This window comes from Callithrix jacchus, chromosome 1 (genome assembly GCF_049354715.1).
Source record: "Callithrix jacchus isolate 240 chromosome 1, calJac240_pri, whole genome shotgun sequence".
In the NCBI taxonomy this organism is placed as follows: Eukaryota; Metazoa; Chordata; class Mammalia; order Primates; family Cebidae; genus Callithrix; species Callithrix jacchus.
The window spans coordinates 35,739,289-35,758,657 of NC_133502.1; the positions used below are offsets into that span (position 1 = coordinate 35,739,289).

The following is a 19,369-nucleotide window of genomic DNA, read 5'->3' on the forward strand; positions in this document are numbered from 1 at the left end:
GCAACTATCACACTGAACTTAGAAGGAGCTGAATAGTAAATGGACCTATATGGTTAGGAAGTTCTACATTTCATATGAAGTAATACAGGATTAATGTTAAATATACATGTCTAACTTTCAGTTTCTTGTACTCAAAGAGCAAACATGGAAAGTTAAAAGGCAAAAGAAATACTGAAAAGGACACTATAACTTTTTTCATAAATCAAATGATCCAAAAGAAGACAGAAAAGGATAAAAAGACAAATAAAAAACAAAAAAAAGCAGAAAAGACAAATAAAAAACAATATAACGGTAGACGTAAACCAAAGATATCAACAATTACATTAAATGCAAACACTCCAATAAGAAGGCAGAAGCTGTTTAAAGTAAGACCCAACTATAAGGTATCAACAAAAGAAACATTTAAGGGACCTAGGTAGGTTGAAAGTAAACAGAAAAAAATACACCACACAAAAATATTTAGGTTGTTGCAAAAGTATTTTCAATTGAAATGGCAAAAAAAAAATGCAATTATTTTTGCACAACCTAAATATAAACTAAGAAGGCTAAATTAAAATCATATAAAATAGACTTGAAGACAAAGCTCACTATCAGAGATAAAGTGGGACATGTCATAAAAGAGCCTCAAAATTTAGAAAATAAAAACAGATCATTAAAGGATCATTAAATCATGGCATATTTTAATAAGTCTTCTTCAGCAATTAGTAGAACACAAAAAATCAGTAGAGACATGGAAGGTCAGAACAATACTATGAACCAACCTAATCTGACATTTTTAGAACACTCTATCTCCAACAATTGAAAAATATACATTATTTTTAAGTGCACATAATATATTATCAAGTTGGATTTAGTGGGCCACAATAGTCTCAAAATATTTAAAGTGAACAAAATCAAACTAGAAAATAGTATTTCTAGAAAAATATCAAGTAAGTGAAAATTAGACACACACACAAAAGTAAAACATAGCAGAAAGAGAAAAACAGTAAGGTAAAAACAGAAATCAGTAACAGAACACAGAAATTTAACAAAACCAAAAGATAATTCTTTAAAAAGATCATTAAGATTGAGAAAATCACAGCTAGACTATTTAAGGAAAAAGAATACAGAAAATCTCCAATATTAGGAATGAAAAAGAGGTTATTATCACCACCAGTATTAGAGACATTAAAATGATGGCAATATTATGAGTTTTAGGTCAGCAAATTCAATGTCTTAAAAAATGTTTAACCTCCCAGGTATCCTTTCTTAGGAACCTACTGGAAAATATGCTCCACCAAAATAAAAGAGTAAACTAAAAACAACAAAAGACTTAGAATGTGATAAATATGAAATACAACACATCTAAAGGGAAAAGTCTCAGCAGGACAGCTGTGCATCAGGCCTAGAGAGCAAACAGTATAGATGAAATCGGAGGATAGAGGGCTCTAGGAAGAATGTCTTCAAAGAAAAAAGAAACTAATCCGATGCCTTTGACCATGTAAAATTAATATGAAAAATAAGTTTTGGAAGTCACCACAGGATATACAAAAAATTAACAATAGATATATAGACAACCAAAGAAATAAAACTTAAGCAATTCCATGAAATATTTTTTAAAGTTATACAAAATATACTTAACTCAGTGATTAGTTAGTATTTTCAGTCATAAAATGTAAGTACTAGTCACCGATTTAACCAAAAATTAGATGGTTTTCATAGATTTAATCCTCACAATAATTCTGAGATAGAATTCTGTACTGTCCTTACCTTATAGATGAGGAAACTACAACATAGAATAGTTGGCCCAAGGTCACATTGTCTTTGAGAAGCCAAGATTTGAAACCAAGAGGTAAGACTACAAAGATCATGATTTGGGTAAGGAAAGCAAGGACATGTAAGAAAGCAAAGTAAAATTAATAAAAATAAATAAATGATTGGCTGAAACTGCATATGTTAAAAATACAGTGTAAAATAAAGCAGCTAAAATAGTTAAAGGTTTTTTTTGGTTCTTCCTCCCAAGGAGAAAAACTTGCAGGAGAAAGGGTGAAAAAGGAGATTCTTGTTTTTAATTATTCGTCTTTTGGTGCTTGGACTTTTAAAACTGTACATGTACTATTTGATATATATATTTTTTAATACGGCAATTAAAGAAAATACCTACAAGCTAAATCCAGCCGAATGAAAGATTCCTGAGTTGTGGGTGCTATACAATCAGCTGGGTTCATTGCGCTAGGTGATACCAAATTCTTATGCTATACCATCCATGTTCCCTACATCTGGCATAGCCATAATTAAAAGAAAATTAGCTATCATAAAGGCTTTATTTCCCAAGATCTTTGACGTACTTTAACTCTGTTGCTATGTTTGCGGTAATAAAATCTGTCCTGTAAGCTTTGCTGCATAACCTTGAACAGAACCTCCCTCGGATAGTCTTCTGTAAAATGAGAAGACTGAAGAAAATTATCACTAAGGACTCCCCTACTTCCACAGTATCTGGAAACAGTTTCCTTTTCTCTTTTCCATGGGTAGACCAATAGCCTAACCATGGTTACTTTCTTGCAAATGCAAGCCACAGGTTACAAGAGGAATTATGCAAAATACCGAATTCATCTAAACTGATTGATCAGCATTATTATAAGAGCAAAAGATATACCCTAATTATGAACATCAAGAATATCAACAGTATGTAGGCTGTGCAAAACATTATCACTTTTATAGCACAGAATTCTGTAAAACTATATATCGCTTTATAAACATAAGAAAATACACCAGTATCAACATGCACAGCCTTGGAATCATTCAGAAAAGGCATTCATTTATTTATTTATTAAGTATTTCTTTTACAGCTCTAACAGGGCCAGAACAATGACATAAACGATTATAAACAGGACAGATCTAAGCCCTACTTCCCACTGAGTTTACAATTTAGTGGGGAAATACACACCATGAAATAAGGGCTATAACAAGGGTAAGTGCACTGTTAAAAGAACACACAGAACTTAAAAGTAAAGAATGAGAAACAGAGGTAGGGAGGCAAAAGGAAAGGAAATGTTTTCTGAAGAAAATAACACCTAAATATAGATCTGAACACAGAATAGAAATTAGGCCTGGAAAAAGGAGGGAGAAAAGAAAAAATGGGAAAGATATATTTAAAAGCCACAAAGCAAGCTATTAAGTGTGGCCAAGAACAGTGGCTCACGCCTGTAATCCCAGCACTTTGAGAGGCCAAGGCAGGAAAAGGCTTGAAAACAGACCAGGCAACATAATAAGACTCTGTCTTTAAAAAACAAAAAAATTAGCCAAGCATGGTGATGCACACCTATAGTCTCAGCTACTTGGGAGATTGAGGTGGGAAGACTGGGTGAACCCAGAAGGTTGGGCCTGCACTGCTGTGATTGCACCAGACTGCACTCTAGCCTGGGTGACATAGCAAGACTCTGCCTCAAAAAAAAAAAAAGTCTCAAGTGTTATTTCAAGACTCTTTCCTTTTGAAAGAAATCACATAAATAGTCATCTGATATAGATGAAAGCTCTCTCGAGGTGAGGAGAACAAATGTTCTATAAAAGCTGTCACTTTGAGCACTTGTAAAGAAAGAAAAAAAAGGTGTCACTACACTATTGGATTTCCTCAGTCCAATATCCAACAGGCTATATGTCCTAAGACTGCCAAAATTAGTAAAGGGGTTAATACCACCACATTAAGATTCTTTTACACAATGAGCTCCAGGTCACTTCCTTATTCTCAAAGCCTCTGTCCAAACAGCACAATTTCTTTACATAAAGTTATGAGTAATTTTGGAGAAATATCATAGACAAACTAAACCACAGCACATTCCTGAACTTTTAAAATATTAAACTGTACATGTTCAAACAAATCTTAAAAGCAAGCAGGTCAAAACCCTGAAATAATCTGATAGTAAATCTTAGACTACTGCAGCATTTCCCAACTTGCATTTGGCATGTCTTTAACAAGAATTTTACCCACACCCTAATTCCAGCTAAGTGATCAAACATCTGAAAGAAACCATAACAACATGGCCTGAAAACAAAGACATACAATGATTTACAATCGCATAGCCTTAATTACAATGATCTTGTCAGTAAATTTACAATGACTAAACATCAGCAAAAGATTCCACACCATTCTACAGTCATTTAAACTTGTCAAGCCTACATATATGCAGAATATATACAAAATCCTAAAATAATACATTGTCAATACATATACAATTGAGCAATGTTTTAGAATGTAGGTCAGATATTAAGAAAATATTAAGAAGAAAACAGTTCCTAAGTACACGACCAGCATTCACAACTCCACAGTTTACGATGGTGGTGAGCAGGGCCACTGCATGTGACTTCATTGGCTACTTACTGAACAACTGTAAAGGACAACATTCAGAGAAAGAGAGACAGAGGAAGACTAAGCAACATATTTTAAGCTGGAAGAGAATGCAAAAAAACAACCACCACCATCACCCCCACCTTAAAGAGCCCAGGTCTCAGTAGCAGTGATAGAACAAATATAAAAAGGAATAAAATAACATAGGCAAGGTTATATGTCTATAAAATTGGCCTTGAACTAGCACCATTCATTCATCTTTATCAAATATGCAAAGTTCTACATGTCAGGTATGGAAAGATATATAGGATAGTGAGCAAAACAAAGATCTCTCTACCATTATGAGGCTTAAATTCAGGGAGGAAGAAAGGAGGCAGGCTATAAATAAGCAAATATTTGGAATATCAGACAGTGGTTAAATACTCTGGATAAAAACAAATAGGAAAGAGTGATGAGGAGTACTGTGAATGGGATATAGTGATTTTAAATAAGGTAGTCAAGAATGACTTCAATGAGGCAATCACACCAACAGAATGAAGATTCCACCATATTTGAATAACCTGTCTTTGCCATTCTCACAAGGCGTATTATATTCTCTTCTACGATCCACTCACATCCCTCCCAATTCTAAGGACAGACTAGATGCTTGCCTGCTTACTAGGTGCAAGTGAGGGATGCAAAACAACCTTACAGCTTTCCTCCTATATCTTAAACCATGCAGCCATACAGCTTTCCTCCTATATTTTAAACCAACAAACTCATTTCCACTACAGGTTATTATCATATTTACAATACTCATCAACTAGAACTAGATCTTCACATTTCAATCAATTCTGCCTGACTGTCACAACTTCACAGTGGATGAAGTTCCTGGACTAAGCTGATCCCTATCTACTAAGGGGTCAAATTGGCGTTGTACATCATCTTCAAAGATGACCACTATCACTTTCTTCCCTCCATGCACGTGCATGCTTCTCCCCCACTGGCAGATGGAATTTACTTCTTCACCCTTTGAATTTGGGGGGGTCTTGCAACTGCTCTGACCAATAGGATACCGCAAAAATGACATTATGAATTTCTAAGCCCAGGCCTTAAGAATGGCAGCTTCCTCTTCCTTCTATACTGTGAGAAGCTGAGGGCACACAGAGGAGAACTGAGATGCTCAAGTCAACAGTCCCAGCAGAGCTCCCAGACAACAGACAACAGACAACATCAACTGCAGCCAAGTAAGTGGGCCATCTTTGAAACTCCAACCCAAGCAAGTCCCAAAATGGTTCTAGCCCCAGCTAACACTATGTGGAGTAGAACCAACATCTCCCGATCACACTCAACCCATGGAATCTTAAAAGAAAATAAAATGTTTGTATTTAGAGATGTTTGTTATATAGCAATATACAACTAAAACACCCAAGTCTGAATACCAGCTCCATCACAGCTGGGCCTATTATTTAACTTGTTTGTGTCTCATGTTTCTCATCTGCAAAATGAGGATAATGACATTATCTACTTCACAGAAGTAGAAGGATTAAGTGTGCTAATATGTATAAAGCATTTAGCAGCATTTTATTAATATAATGTAATTACTATTCTGTTATTGCTATTTCATAATTGATAGAATTTATTATTTATTCCATCAACTTGCTTTGTTTTCTTCAAATAATTTATTACTATCTAAAGTTAGGCTTATTTATCTATCTGTACCCCCTCCACTAAAGCATAAGCCATGAGACAAAAACTTAGCAACTATCTTATTCACCAACATCTAAAACAGAATAAAACCAAAGCAGACAGAAGTACCTCATAAGCTATTATATATCAGATAAATGACTTACAAAATCTTTGTTTCATTATCAACAATGCTATCTAAAAACTGCTCCCATATCTTATCTTTAGCATAAATTAACAAAGGGCATTCAAAAGCATAAAATAAGCTATAAATTATAATGATATTTTAATGATACAATTCTGATGCATTTATTTGCCACTACACGTATATTACTCCAGTACTAGATCGTGTACCGCTCAAATGTGCCTAAGCAAAGGCTAGCATTTGATTCAGCACCGTTCAGGTGTGTACTCATTTGTATAATTTTTTTAATGAGCTAAATTGAACCAAAAAATAATATATTTATAGTTAATATCATGGCATGCACAAAAATGGCAAAAAAAATTTAATGTGGAGTATGTTTAAAAGTAATTTATCCTGGCAACCCAAATTAACATAATACTAGTCTTCAAGTTATACACCAACTTGATATACCACATCTGAGTACTGGTATACAACTTGGTGTACTACTTAGCATACAACATATTTTGAGTATAAATTTCCTCAATTAATTTTCTCAACATGTAAAGATCCATTTGAAAGTTGAAATAAACATTAGACATTCATAGAACCCTGACACACCTTTGAGAAAAAGCAGTAGTCCAGAGGGTTAGAAAGACACACAAACACATAATTCAGTATAACAAGTTATCCTAACTTTCTTCTGCCTTGATGCTGATGACAGAGGTAAGAAACTCTCTCTACCACTCTCTTTCAATTATAGATTCGAAGGAGTTTTTGAGAACAGGATTTTGTAAGGCAAACAAACCAGGGAGAGTACAGAACTTTAGATGAGAAATCAGTGTATAGAAATTAAGAAGACAGATTGCTGAGATATGTCACTACACAAGTAGAGAAGGCCCATTCAAAAAAACCTGTATGCTAAGAAGAGGAATTTTAAACTTCAAAAATTTAATAAACCCACCAGAATGGTTAAAATTAAAAAGACCTGACAGCAGCATAATGTTGCAAGTGTGTGGAGCAACCGAAACTCTCATACATTGATGGTGGAAGTGTAAAATGGTATAACTACTTTGGAAAAAAGGCTAGTGGTTTCTTATAAAATTTAAATATACACCTACCCTATTACTTAGTAATTCCACCCATGGAAAATAAAAACATATGTCCACAAAAAGATATGTATAAGAATATTCGTAACAGCTTTACAAAAAGATCTGAACAAGAATATAACAGCTTTACTCCTAACAGCAAAAGAAAACTAGAAACAACCCAAATATCCATCAACAGCAACAGACAAACTACAATGTATTCATATGATTTATATGATGAAAACTATTCAACAATAAAAAGGGATGAGCTACTGATATACACAAAAACGCGGATCAATCTAAAAAACTTCATCCTGAATGAAAGAAGTTTTATAGAATATATGCTGTATGATTTTAGAATAGGCCAAACTAGGTAATTTGAAGTGAAAAAAAAAGAACAGTCACCTGGGGGGTAGGAACTGATCTAGTAAAGATAATAAGGGAACTTTCTAGGGTGATGGTAATGTTCTCTATCAGGTCAGTAAAATGTATCTGTAAAGGGCAGTGGTACAAACTGAATGTTTGTGTATGTTGAAACCCTAATCCCCAGAGTGATGCTATTTGAAGTCAGAGCCTTTGGGAGGTAATTAGGTTTAGATGAGGTGATGAGGTTGGGGTTCCTATGATGGGATGAGAGTCTTTATAAGGGAAGAGAGACCAGAACTCTATCTCCACCATGTGAAGACATCAAGTGGCCATCTACAAGCCAAGAAGAGAGCCCTTACCAGGGAACCAACCTGGCTCACACCTGGGAATGTCTCAACCTCCAAAACCATGAAAAATAAATTATTTTTATTAAGCAAGAATGTTATTTTTCTTAGGACCATAGACTGTTAATAAGCAAGAATACTATTTTTCCTCTTTTACCCAGTATACTGTTAAACCAGTCTATGGTATAGGAAATATTTCAGGCTTTGTGGGCTCTGCCTCAAATACAGTCACATGCCAGTTAATGATGAGGATGCATTCTAAGAAATTCTTTGTTAGGCAACTTCATCACTGTGCTAACATCAGAAAGTGTACTTATACAAATCTAGATGGTATATATAGCCTACTACACACTAGGCCATATGGTCTAGCCTATTGCCCCTAGACTTCCAACCTGTATGGCACGTTATTCTATTAAATATTGTAGGCAATTGTAACACAACTGTATTTATCTAAACATATCTTATGGGATCCCAGTATATGAGGTCCTTCATTGACTGAGAAGTCATTACGCAGTATATGAATGTCCTCAACCTTACCACTGTAAATGAATGGGCATGGCTGTGTGCCAACAAATATACAAAACCAGGAGTTGGACCATAGTTTGCTGATCTCTGCTCTACATGTCAAAGATGGTTTGGGTTAATGGGTATATGAATTTGCCAAAGTTCATCCACCAGGTCATATTTGTGCATTTCAATATATGTTGATTTTACCCCAAAGAAAAAGAACCACAAACTAATATTAAAATGTAAGCTAATGATAAAGATGTGACTTGCATGGAAGCACACAGATACCTGCAACTTACTCTGAAAAAATCAAAAAATAGATGGACACATACACAACACCACAAATATAATAAACTGTTAAAAACTGTACAGCCTACAATTTTTATGGAGGTTAACTGTACACTTCTTTCAACATTTTTATATATTTGAAAGTTTTAATATTAAATGTTATTAAATGTTGGGGGTGGATTCAGTAAGGGGCAACTGAAGATTTTTGAGCAAAAGAACAAAAATCAAATTTATACAGGTTAAGTATCTCTTATCTAAAATGCTTGGGACCAGAAGTGTTTTGGTTTTCAGATTTTTTTTGGATTTTGGAATATTGCACATACATAATGAAATATCTTGGGAATAGGACCCAAAAATGAACGTAATTGTAAGTGCATGAAACAAAGTTTGTGTTGAATACATAAATGTGGAATTTTCCATTTGTGATATCCTTGTAATACTCAAAAAATTTCAGACTTGGGGGCATTTCAGATTTGGGGTTTTGGGATTAGGAATACCCAACCTGTATTCTACAAATATAATTCACATAGTGCAAACGATTCCTGAAGGATGGTCAAATGAGGAAGAAAGTAATCGATTATTACACTATTCCATGCCAGATAAAGTATAAACATTTAAGGAAAATGGATTAAGTACAAAAAGAGTTCACTCTCACTTGTCAAGACAAAACAAGTCAGAAAAAGTCATGAGAAGTAAAAAACTTCTTATTAATAGTATCTAGAATAAGGACAGAATTTCAAAAAGAACCTTCATACTATCAATACAACAAAGAAATCAAGCAACATAAGAATTGAAAAGTATCTAATTAGATTATGCAGTGGGTAACCTTGATTATGTAAAAGAGGTGTGGTAAGAATATAAACCAGATAAAGTACATTGATAAATTCAAAAGAAACAAACAAGAGACATCAAAGGAATCAAGCTGACAAGAAAAGGTGATTAGAGAGTAAGGAAAGGTAAGAGGCTGCAAGGCTTCTTTCCAATGGAAAATGAAATGACTATACCTAAAACTCACTATACATTATCTCATCCAGAACATGTACTACTGGATGAGGCAGTCAGCCATGGGCCTGAATGTCTCTGCACATTCTTGCTGAGTGTGCCAGTCTGTAAAGCTTTCTATTTCCTGATACTGAGTTGTTTCTTCTAAGAAGTTACATAGGCAACAAAGATTGGGCAACCACAGTGTGTAACTGCCATCCCAGGAGGAGGTGAACTAGCTTGTTGGTTGCCTGCTAAGATACTTGCTACTTGTGGCTGGGCACAGTGGCTCACGCCTCTAATCCCAGCACTTTGGGAGGCCGAGGTGGGAGGATCGTGAGGTCAGGAGTTCAAGACCAGCCTGATCAACATGCTGAAACCCTGTCTCTACCACAAACACAAAAATAGCTGAGCATGGTAGCATGTTCCTGTAATCCCAGCTACCCCAGAGGCTGAGGCAGGAGAATTGCTTGAACCGGGACCCGAGAGGCAGAGGTGGCAGTAAGCCCAAATCTCCACCACTGCACTCCAGCCTGGGCTATAGAGTGAGACTCTGTCTCAAAAAACAAACAAACAAACAAACAAAAAGATATTTGCTGCTTGCTTTTTTAAAAAAAAAGCTGTACCCTTGGTTCTGAGTTTCTGAGTTCCTCAGCTGTGATGCAAACCCACTGCACACATCCATATGGACACCCAGCCTCTTTGTGGGATTTGGTAGCCAGGAAAACCTACAAAAATATGCTGATGTTCATGCTGCTTGCTGTGCCATGAGTAATGATCTGCCTGTGACCTGGAGGTCTCCTCTTTTCTGCCAGCAACCAGTGAAACATTAACACACTCGTATTAACTTGTAAAACGGGTACTTAAAGGCTGGGCGCAGTGGCTCACGCCTGTAATCCCACCACTTTGGGAGGCCGAGAAGGGTGGATCACAAGGTCAACAGATAGAGACCATCCTGGTCAACAAGGTGAAACCCCTACTAAAAATACAAAAATTGGCTGGGCATGATGGCATGTGCCTGTAACCCAGCTACTCGGGAGGCTGAGGCAGAAGAATTGCCTGATCCCAGGAGGCGGAGGTTGTGGTGAGCCGAGATCGCGCCATTGCACTCCAGCCTGGGTAACAAGAGCAAAACTCTGTCTCAAAAAAAAAAAAAAAAAAGGGTACTTATTTATCATGTATCAGTCTTTATATGTTTTACATATATTATATTATTTCTCATAATAATCCTAGTCAGGGAGGTACTAATATGAGGAAACTGAGATGTAAAGTAAGCCAAGGTCTCACAAACTGCAAACAGCACAATCTAATATATAAGCCCAGATGTTTTTAAAACCTGTGGGATTTTTACCCATTAATAGTCAAGCCTCTTTCCCAGCTGATTTATCAAAGGCAAGTCTAATTCCCCAGATATAAGAGCAAATAACTCAGATCTTTGCAGAATAAATACTTCAAATTATGTTCCATAGAAAATATTTTGGAAATGTTAACATAATCTTAAAATTTTAAAAACAAAGAACAAAACCAAACAAAGATTAGGAAGAGCTTGGTTAAACAAATCCAAATCACTTTCCTTACTCCAGAATTATTCATTGTTTTAATATGCTAATATATGTTTTAATGTGCTAATGTCTTATAAATCTTTCAGTTACACTTATTATCATCATTCTGAAATACAGTTCAGGAAATGACTGCTACAATCAACAATGCCAATTTAACTTGTACACCAAATAGTTAGCTTGCTACAGGTACAATCTTAGAAGTCAGCTTGGTACAGGTACATAATCCTTTTTATTTTGAGGCAAGAGTCTTGCTCTGTCACCAGGCTAGAGTGCAGAGGCACAACCTCGGCTCACTGCAACCCCCACTCCCTCGTTCAAGCAATTCTCCTGCCTCGGCCTCCTGAGTAGCTGGGAATACAAGCACCCGCCACCATGCCCAGCTAATTGTTGTATTTTTAGTAGAGACGGGGTTTTACCATGTTGGTCAGGCTGGTCTTGATCGCCTAACCTCGTGAGATCCACTCACCTTGGCCTCCCAAAGTGCTGGAATTACAGGTGTGAGACAACTTGCCCAGCCCATAATCCTTAAATACAGTCCATAAAATAGAAAACTTCAGCTGGGCTCCATGGCTCATGCCTGTAATCCCAGCACTTTAAGAAGCTGAGGGGGACAGATCATTTAAGGTCAAGAGTGCAAGACCAGCCTAGCCAACATGGTGAAACCCCGTCTCTACTAAAAACACAAAAATTAGCCAGGCGTGGTGGAGCACAACTGTAGTCCCAGCTACTCAAGAGGCTCAGGCAGGAGAATCGCTTGAACCCAGGAGGTGGATGTTGCAGCGAGCTGAGATCACACCACTGCTCTCTAGCCTGAGCAAGATACTCAGTCTCAAAAAATAAATAAATAATAAAATAAAATGAGAACATCAAAGTTAGAATGTGGTCTAGCAGCTGCAAGCCAAGTCAACTTCGTCACAGTTGGCAACACTGCTCATTTACTAACAAAACTGAATTTCACACAACACAATAAAATTACATATTATACCTGGCTTTTTCTGAAATTAATGAGTAACAACCAAGAATTTTTATAGCTCTAAACTGTTATCTACTGATTTACTTAATAAATGTTGGGACTTTTTAACAATCAAGGGAAAGATCACAGAATAAGCAGTTTCTAGATAAAGGCTATATATTGGCTAATGGTAGTAGCTCATTCTGATGACCCTGGGCATCACTGCTAGCTTTCCAGTAAGAAAAGCTGCATTGAAACTCTTTAAATAAGTGAAAAGTTAACACTGCATACCATCTCACTCCTAAATATACTTGCCTATCTCCTGATTTAGTCAACCCTTAACATTCAACAACTCAAGTTGTTTACTGTTCCAGTTTACTAATCATTCCAGAGTTTCCCCCAAAACTGAGCTAAAGGTAACCACAAAATAGTTGTGTTCATCATATAAGCCAGAGCTGGGTTGATCCCTAGTTTAAATAGTCTACCAAAAATGTCAGTTCAACTGCTTCTCTGACATATACTTAAATGTTATTAATCAAGCCATTATACACAAAACCAAGAGTAGTTATACTAGATTAAATGACTATGTAACTTTTGTAACTCTAACACTTTTGCATTACAAGGAAAACAAATCCACGTCCTACCTAAAGTATTATCTTTAGAGGGACTGGGAGGCATTATCTTTAGAATTGATTTTTGTCCTCTGTTCTCAAGAACATTCAGAGTCTATGTAGGACACATAGTCAGTTTGGAAAAAAACGAGGGAAGGAGCAGCAATAAAATATGTTCATTTATTTTGAAAGGAGTTGCAGGAAAAACTAGTATCTTAAAACTGAGAGCTACATAAATAGTGTTTTGAGTAGTGACTTATGGAGAATATGGTTGATGTTTCGAATCTAATAGAAAGATTAGAAAAATGAAACAAGTTCCACTGCTAATATTACTCAATATTTATCTATATCATTTTATTTTTGCTAACATTTCCATGCCTAGAAATGCCTTTCAAATCATCAAAAGGGTGTACACTGACAACCTAAAAAATGCTTTCCACACTGGGAGAAACAGTATTTCCCACGTTGTTCTGAGAAAAGCTGACAATTTTCAAAGAATTTAGAATATGGACCTTTTGGAGGTTGTAAAGAATGCAAACCAGTTGAAAATGGAAGCCTCATGAGCTTTCATGTTACAAAAAACGCAAAATTACATACACTAGAATCTCATTTTACAGTGTTCTTTATATTTGCCAAAATGTACTTATTAATAGAAAGTCGTGACTTTTATAACTAAATCTTACATGTGCAAACAGATTTGAAAGTTGAAACCTAGAACTAATACATCTAAATCTGTAAAATTTTATAAACCATAAACTGCACAAACCGTGCTATGTATTGATTTTCTCCTCTTCCCTAAGTAAATGGGCTGAAAGTTTGTGGAATGACACGCTACCTAGCTACAACCACACAGTCAACTATTGCTCATTCCATTTTTAAGTAAGGTTTAGAACAGTAATCTCCGACGTCACCACCAGAATACACCAAGAAAAATATATTTTAAAATTGACACTGAAAATATAGAGGAACACATTTCACTTTTTTCAATACAGTTACCCAAATTTATACAGTTAAGCTGGAAAACCTTATATTTAACAAAAAATAATTTTTCAAAACAAGATTAGAATTTGTTCTACTAAAACCTACCTCTGTTTCCCCTGTAGCCAAAAAAGGACGGGAGGGGGGATTACAAAAAAATATATAGTCATTTTTAATACTAACATAATGGAAAAGGACAAAATGACAAGGTTAACGAGCAAGAGACAGGATCAGCCTTACGGCTCGTCTTTCCCTACGGATCCATAATTCCTAACCCACATTTCTGCCAAACCCACATCCCACCCTACGCAGTACTTACACCTTCACCCACTCACCCACCCACCCCATTTAGGACAGCGATCACCTTCTGCGCAGGTATTTGAAGTCAGCCCCATTTCCTGTAGACAATCGACTAGAATGTCTCAGGAGTGACTGAGTCAGAGAATAAGAAAATGATAAAGTGAGAAATTAAAACATATAAGTTGTAAGGTGTGAGGGGGAAGGGTGTCACACAAGGGGCTAAGGGTGCGGGTGAGGAGCTAGGAGGAGACTTGGGGCGAGAGGGAGGGTCTCGAAGGAGTCCTAAGCAGAGGTGCGCAGGAGAGGCGAATGAAGCCGCTCCAGCCAGAAGACAAAAAAAAAAAAAAAGCCAGAGCGTTTCCTCCAGGAATAACCTGAGGAAAGGGACTCCCGGGACGCCGCGGCTGGAAGTAGTCCCGGAAGGCACAGGAGGCCGGGAACTCACCACCTGGTAGCGCCCAGTCCCCGGCTGGTGGTGATCCATCCTGCCCGGCTCCGGATCCGGCTTCCGAGCGGGCGAGTCTCCTCGGTGCTCAGCTCCCTCGGCCACCCCCGCCGACAACGTCGTTGCCGCAGGACCCCTTCCGCCTCTGTTCCTGCCGCCTCGGTCTCCAGGCGGAAGCGCTTCACTTCCTGTGGCTTCGGCAGCGGCCGCCGAGACCTCCGCGTCGGTCGCGGTTCCCCGGAGGAGCTCCGGGACGCCGCGCGCGCTATTGAGCATGCTCGGACAGCTCGCGCAGACTCGGTGGCTCCGCCGGCGTCCCATCCGCGCTGCCAGTGGGAGGGTGAAGCTGGGTAGGTGGAAATGGAAAAGTGAGGCAAGTCCGGGGGAGCGGTCTAGATTGTCAACCTGTCGAGTGGGCGGTCGCAAAAGGCGCGTGGGAGGAGGAATGACCCGTCCTTGATTGGTCTTTTTGGTGTGCGCGAGTTTCGCGCAGGCACGAGCCAGTGCGCTTTCTCACCATATAGAGACAGAAGCTGACAGGGATGGGACGCGTTCCTAGAACACCTGAGGACAGGTCACCCGGGTACCCGACACTTCCTTGTATTACTCACCCAGCCTAGAACGTGGCGAAGAGATTCATCTCTAGGACATTCCTAAAACGATCATTCAAAATCATTCGTGAGGTAAGGGATTTTTTAAGACTATTTTTAATATAGAGCAATTCTAGTTAACAGCAAAATTGAGAAGTTACAGAGATATCCCATATTGACTTTGCTCCTACACAAGCATAAACGCCGCGCCCCCATTATCACCGCCCCCCACTAAAGTAGTACATGTATTACACTATGAACCCACATTGATACGTCATCATCACTCGAAGTCCATAGTTCACCTCAGGGTTAACTCAGGGTCTTGTATATTCCTTGAGTTAGGACAAATGTGTAATGACAGGTATCCATCATAATAGTATCCTACAGAGTGTTTCCACTGCTCTGAAATTCCTCTGTGGAATTTTTGGTTTTGTTTGTTGTTTTTTTTAGAAATGGGGTCTCACTGTGTTGCCCAGACTCCAGTGCAGTGGGTGTTCACAGTTGCAATCGTGGCTCACTGCAGCCTTGAACTCCTCTGCTCAAGCTATTCACCTGCCTCAGCCTCTGGAGTAGCTAAGACTACAGGCACCAGCTCTTTGGTTACTTTTTAAACTCTTTTTTCCACTTTTTGGTAATAAGAGATTTAAGAATCCAATGGGCCGGGCGCGGTGGCTCAAGCCTGTAATCCCAGCATTTTGGGAGGCTGAGGCGGGTGGATCACGAGGCTAAGAGATCGAGACCATCCTGGTCAGCATGGTGAAACCCCGTCTCTACTAAAAATACAAAAAATTAGCTGGGCATGGTGGCGTGTGCCTGTAATCCCAGCTACTTGGGAGGCTGAGGCAGGAGAATTGCCTGAACCCAGGAGGCGGAGGTTGCGGTGAGCCGAGATTGCACCATTGCACTCCAGCCTGGGTAACAAGAGCGAAACTCCGTCTCAAAAAAAAAAAGAATCCAATGGACTCACCAGACAACTCTCAAAGAAAGAGGCCTCCAGACAACTCTCAGAGGTCTCTAGAGTTCTAGGTTACTTTGGAGGACTTTAGAAGAAAGTAATGAAATCAGATAGAATTATTTTGTGGTAATAATAATTCCAATGGATTTAACAGCAAGGAATCACTTGGGAGCATTGTTAATAGTATCTCATAGTCTGGTTAACCACGCATGACATACTATATGTGTTTCTCACACAGGGTATAAAGCATATTTCTCTAGTAAGTAGAAGAGTATGACAGGGCAGCAAAAAGTACCTTTTAACTCAAAGACCAACTTTCTATACCCAAAAACTATGATGTTGCTTGATGTGGCCCGGCTATGTGTTTAAGATAACGCCACTTTTTCCCTAAATGACCTTACAGCAGAGCCTTCGAAGGGAAGAAAAGGGATCTGGAACCCCATTTATTTCCTTCATGAATGTCCAGAGGAGATGCTTGGAATGAATACTGCCACTGGGTGAGCCTAATCAGCTGGTTAAAATAGCAAGATAGGATAAAGACAGAAACTCTTTGATAGATTGCCAACTAAAAATGTAAGCCTTCCTCATAGTTCTTTTTAAAATCTTCATCAACTCTTCCTATTTGTGCCATTTTGACATGTCTAATAATAGAGAGCATTACTGTGCTGACAAGGCATTAATATCTCATACTTAAATATTTTTAAACTTGCCTTGTTTTTATCTTAATGTATTTTAGTTTCTAAGCCAATAAACATATGCCATTTTATTGATATTACTGGTATAAGTGCTCATTCTCACAATTTCACTCCAAATGGTATTGCTTCTTGATAACCAAAACAACAGCCAGTGTCAGCAAAATGAAATTAGATCCCTATATCACTTACGGTCTATAAGAATTATTTAGCACTGAATTTTATATGCATATGTGTTTTCATTAATCATTTATGTATTCATTTGTTTCTCAAATAGACTGCTGCTCAGAGCAGAGACAATTTTTTACACCCAACTCAGCACTGAGAACATAACAGTAAAAGTCAAAGACTGACCAAAAACAGACATCTTGAATCCTGATAGAGTAACAGATTCTATTTTACCCTCCTCCCAGATTCTCTGAATGTTTTGCTAATCTAGTGGAGTAACAATTTCAACAGGAAATAATATTTTTAATGAGGAAGAGAAAGAGGGAAAAGAGAAGTAGAACAACAGCTTAATAGTATAGAGCCCTTTCTAAGCCAGTACTATGCATCTATTATTTTATCCTCATCGTAACTTCATGATATAGGCAAAATTGCACTCCTAGGTTAACAGATGATGAAGGAAAATAAACCACAAAGAGTTTCCTCAACTAGTCTAATGCCAGATCACTAGTAGGTGGTGACAGACATCAGAGCCTCTACCATATTAAGCACTATATTAAGCTTATAGACAGCATAATGTGCCCAAGAAAGAAAAGAGGACAAGAGTCCTTGTCTCTTTCCTCTTCCTGGCCACCACTACTGTGAAACGTGCAGAAGACGTAAAAAGGTAGTAATGTATCACAAAGAGCCAGTCTAACTTCTTTAATTCCCACCTTCCTGATCTATATAAAATAATGGTTCTTATTCATCATCCCCAAAAGAGCCGTTCTGAGCTTCTTTTGCTCACTTTACAACTAAGCCCATGTGACCTATAATGGACCATTACAGGCAGAGTCACTGAGTTGTCCCTCTAGGAGGAACTTACTTGGGATGCAATAGGAATAACAATATTCTTTACCATTTTACAGACCTTGGGCAACATCCAATAATATTTTCAATCCCTGGTATTATGGTGACAACTCTACTTATCTAAGGAATTTGTGGTGGTGCCGCACATAAACTACCTCCTGTAGTTTTTAGTGCACTTCACTAGAAGTGTAGAATTTTAGCGTACTTCACTAACACCTCTCATTCTGGCCTGATCAATTTTCATCTCCAAACACACAGCCAACCAAAATTTTACTAGTGCTGCTCTGCAGTACTGGGGCAGACATGGAGATAAGCTGCCCAGATCCCCTTTCAAGAAAGCACACTCTGCCCAGCTGGAAGGAATGTGGCTGGCAGACAACTTCCATTTGGTAGCTTTGTCAGAGTCTCCCTCAGCTTTCAACCTAAGGAGGTGCTATTTTCAGGGTGGCACCCAGCCACTGACTGAGCAAGGCAGTTGCGCAAGGCTCTGGCTGTTTTTGCGAGACATTGAAGCCCTTTAAGGGACAAATTTTGTTTCAGAGTTCCCCGTGAAGCTGGCAGAGACTTTTCCAGCTCTGCAGCATATTGTGACAGCTCCCCCTGCCCAATTCTTTTTCTTTTCACAGATGTTCCGCCCCAGTGAATCTCTTGCACTTAAAACTTTCTATCAGCATCTGCATCCCGGAGAACCCAACTAAGACAAGTACCAAGATGTATAGTGATAGAGCAGCGTTATCAAAATTGTGTTAAATAGTTACAACTATCATTTTACACGGTTGATGTTTCATCTTCAGAATAACCCTCAGTACTCGACATTGTTAACATTTTCTCATGTGGATGTAATGTATCTGTAAGCCTTTCTACTAAGAATGACTTCAATGTTGTTCTATAGGGTGATGCTATATAGAGGTCATGGGGACCTCTTTGCCTGGGACATGCTTCTCATTGGGAATCCCTCCCACCTTCCCAGAAGCAGGGCCATTCCCTCCAGATGCGATCTAGCAACTTAATATTCATCATCCTCTTTCTTATATCATCAGATATATTGAGCTGTACACCCAAATGCCAGGATTCTTCGTTGGGATTCCCACCAGTTAAAGTGCAATAAGACATGCCATTGCTTACAGAAAGCCATCTACACAGGCCTAAATCACAGGTAGGCAAATGTTCCAAATTTTTCTTACTACTTCACTGATTTTTAGTTTTTTATCACTTTCTCTACTACATAGAACTACTCAAGGTAGCTATTGATGATTACTGTCATCACAGATCTTAATAATAATTAACTGCATTTGGAATATGTATGGTTTTTGTATATTTACCTGTAGAATGACTAGAAAGAGGTAAAATTACATTATCTGAAAATTTATCTAATGAAAATTCACTAGCAATCATTTTCTGGACATTAAAGTTTAAAGTACACTTTAGAAAATATAAGAAACTATTGCTTTTCACTTATCAATGAAAATTAGCACAATAATGACTCCAGTTTTATCTCTTTATCTTGTATCATGTATGTGTATCTTTTAATCAGTTTGTAGGGTTGAACGTCAGTTTACCTTCACATAGTGTTTCTTATGTAACTG

The 19,369-nt window shown here is 37.9% G+C and overlaps 1 protein-coding gene and 1 long non-coding RNA gene across 6 annotated transcripts in view; one reads left to right on the forward strand and one right to left on the reverse strand.

The window, feature by feature from the left end:
* NDFIP2 (Nedd4 family interacting protein 2) overlaps positions 1-14,902 on the reverse strand; it is an 88,597-nt gene extending 73,695 nt beyond the window's left edge. Inside the window, exon 1 of the mRNA XM_003731919.6 lies at positions 14,533-14,902. Coding sequence (XP_003731967.2) covers positions 14,533-14,853 — 321 coding nt within the window. The 5' untranslated portion in view covers positions 14,854-14,902. The remainder of the gene's footprint in view (positions 1-14,532) is intronic.
* LOC103796765 (uncharacterized) overlaps positions 14,852-19,369 on the forward strand; it is a 37,904-nt gene continuing 33,386 nt past the window's right edge. For 4 of the 5 annotated variants that reach the window (XR_008479673.2, XR_008479672.2, XR_004741737.3 and 1 more), the window contains exons 1-3: positions 14,852-15,215; positions 16,481-16,574; positions 18,824-18,939. This is a non-coding gene — a long non-coding RNA (uncharacterized LOC103796765). The remainder of the gene's footprint in view (positions 15,216-16,480; positions 16,575-18,823; positions 18,940-19,369) is intronic. The other variant, XR_013522653.1, reaches the window with a different exon arrangement.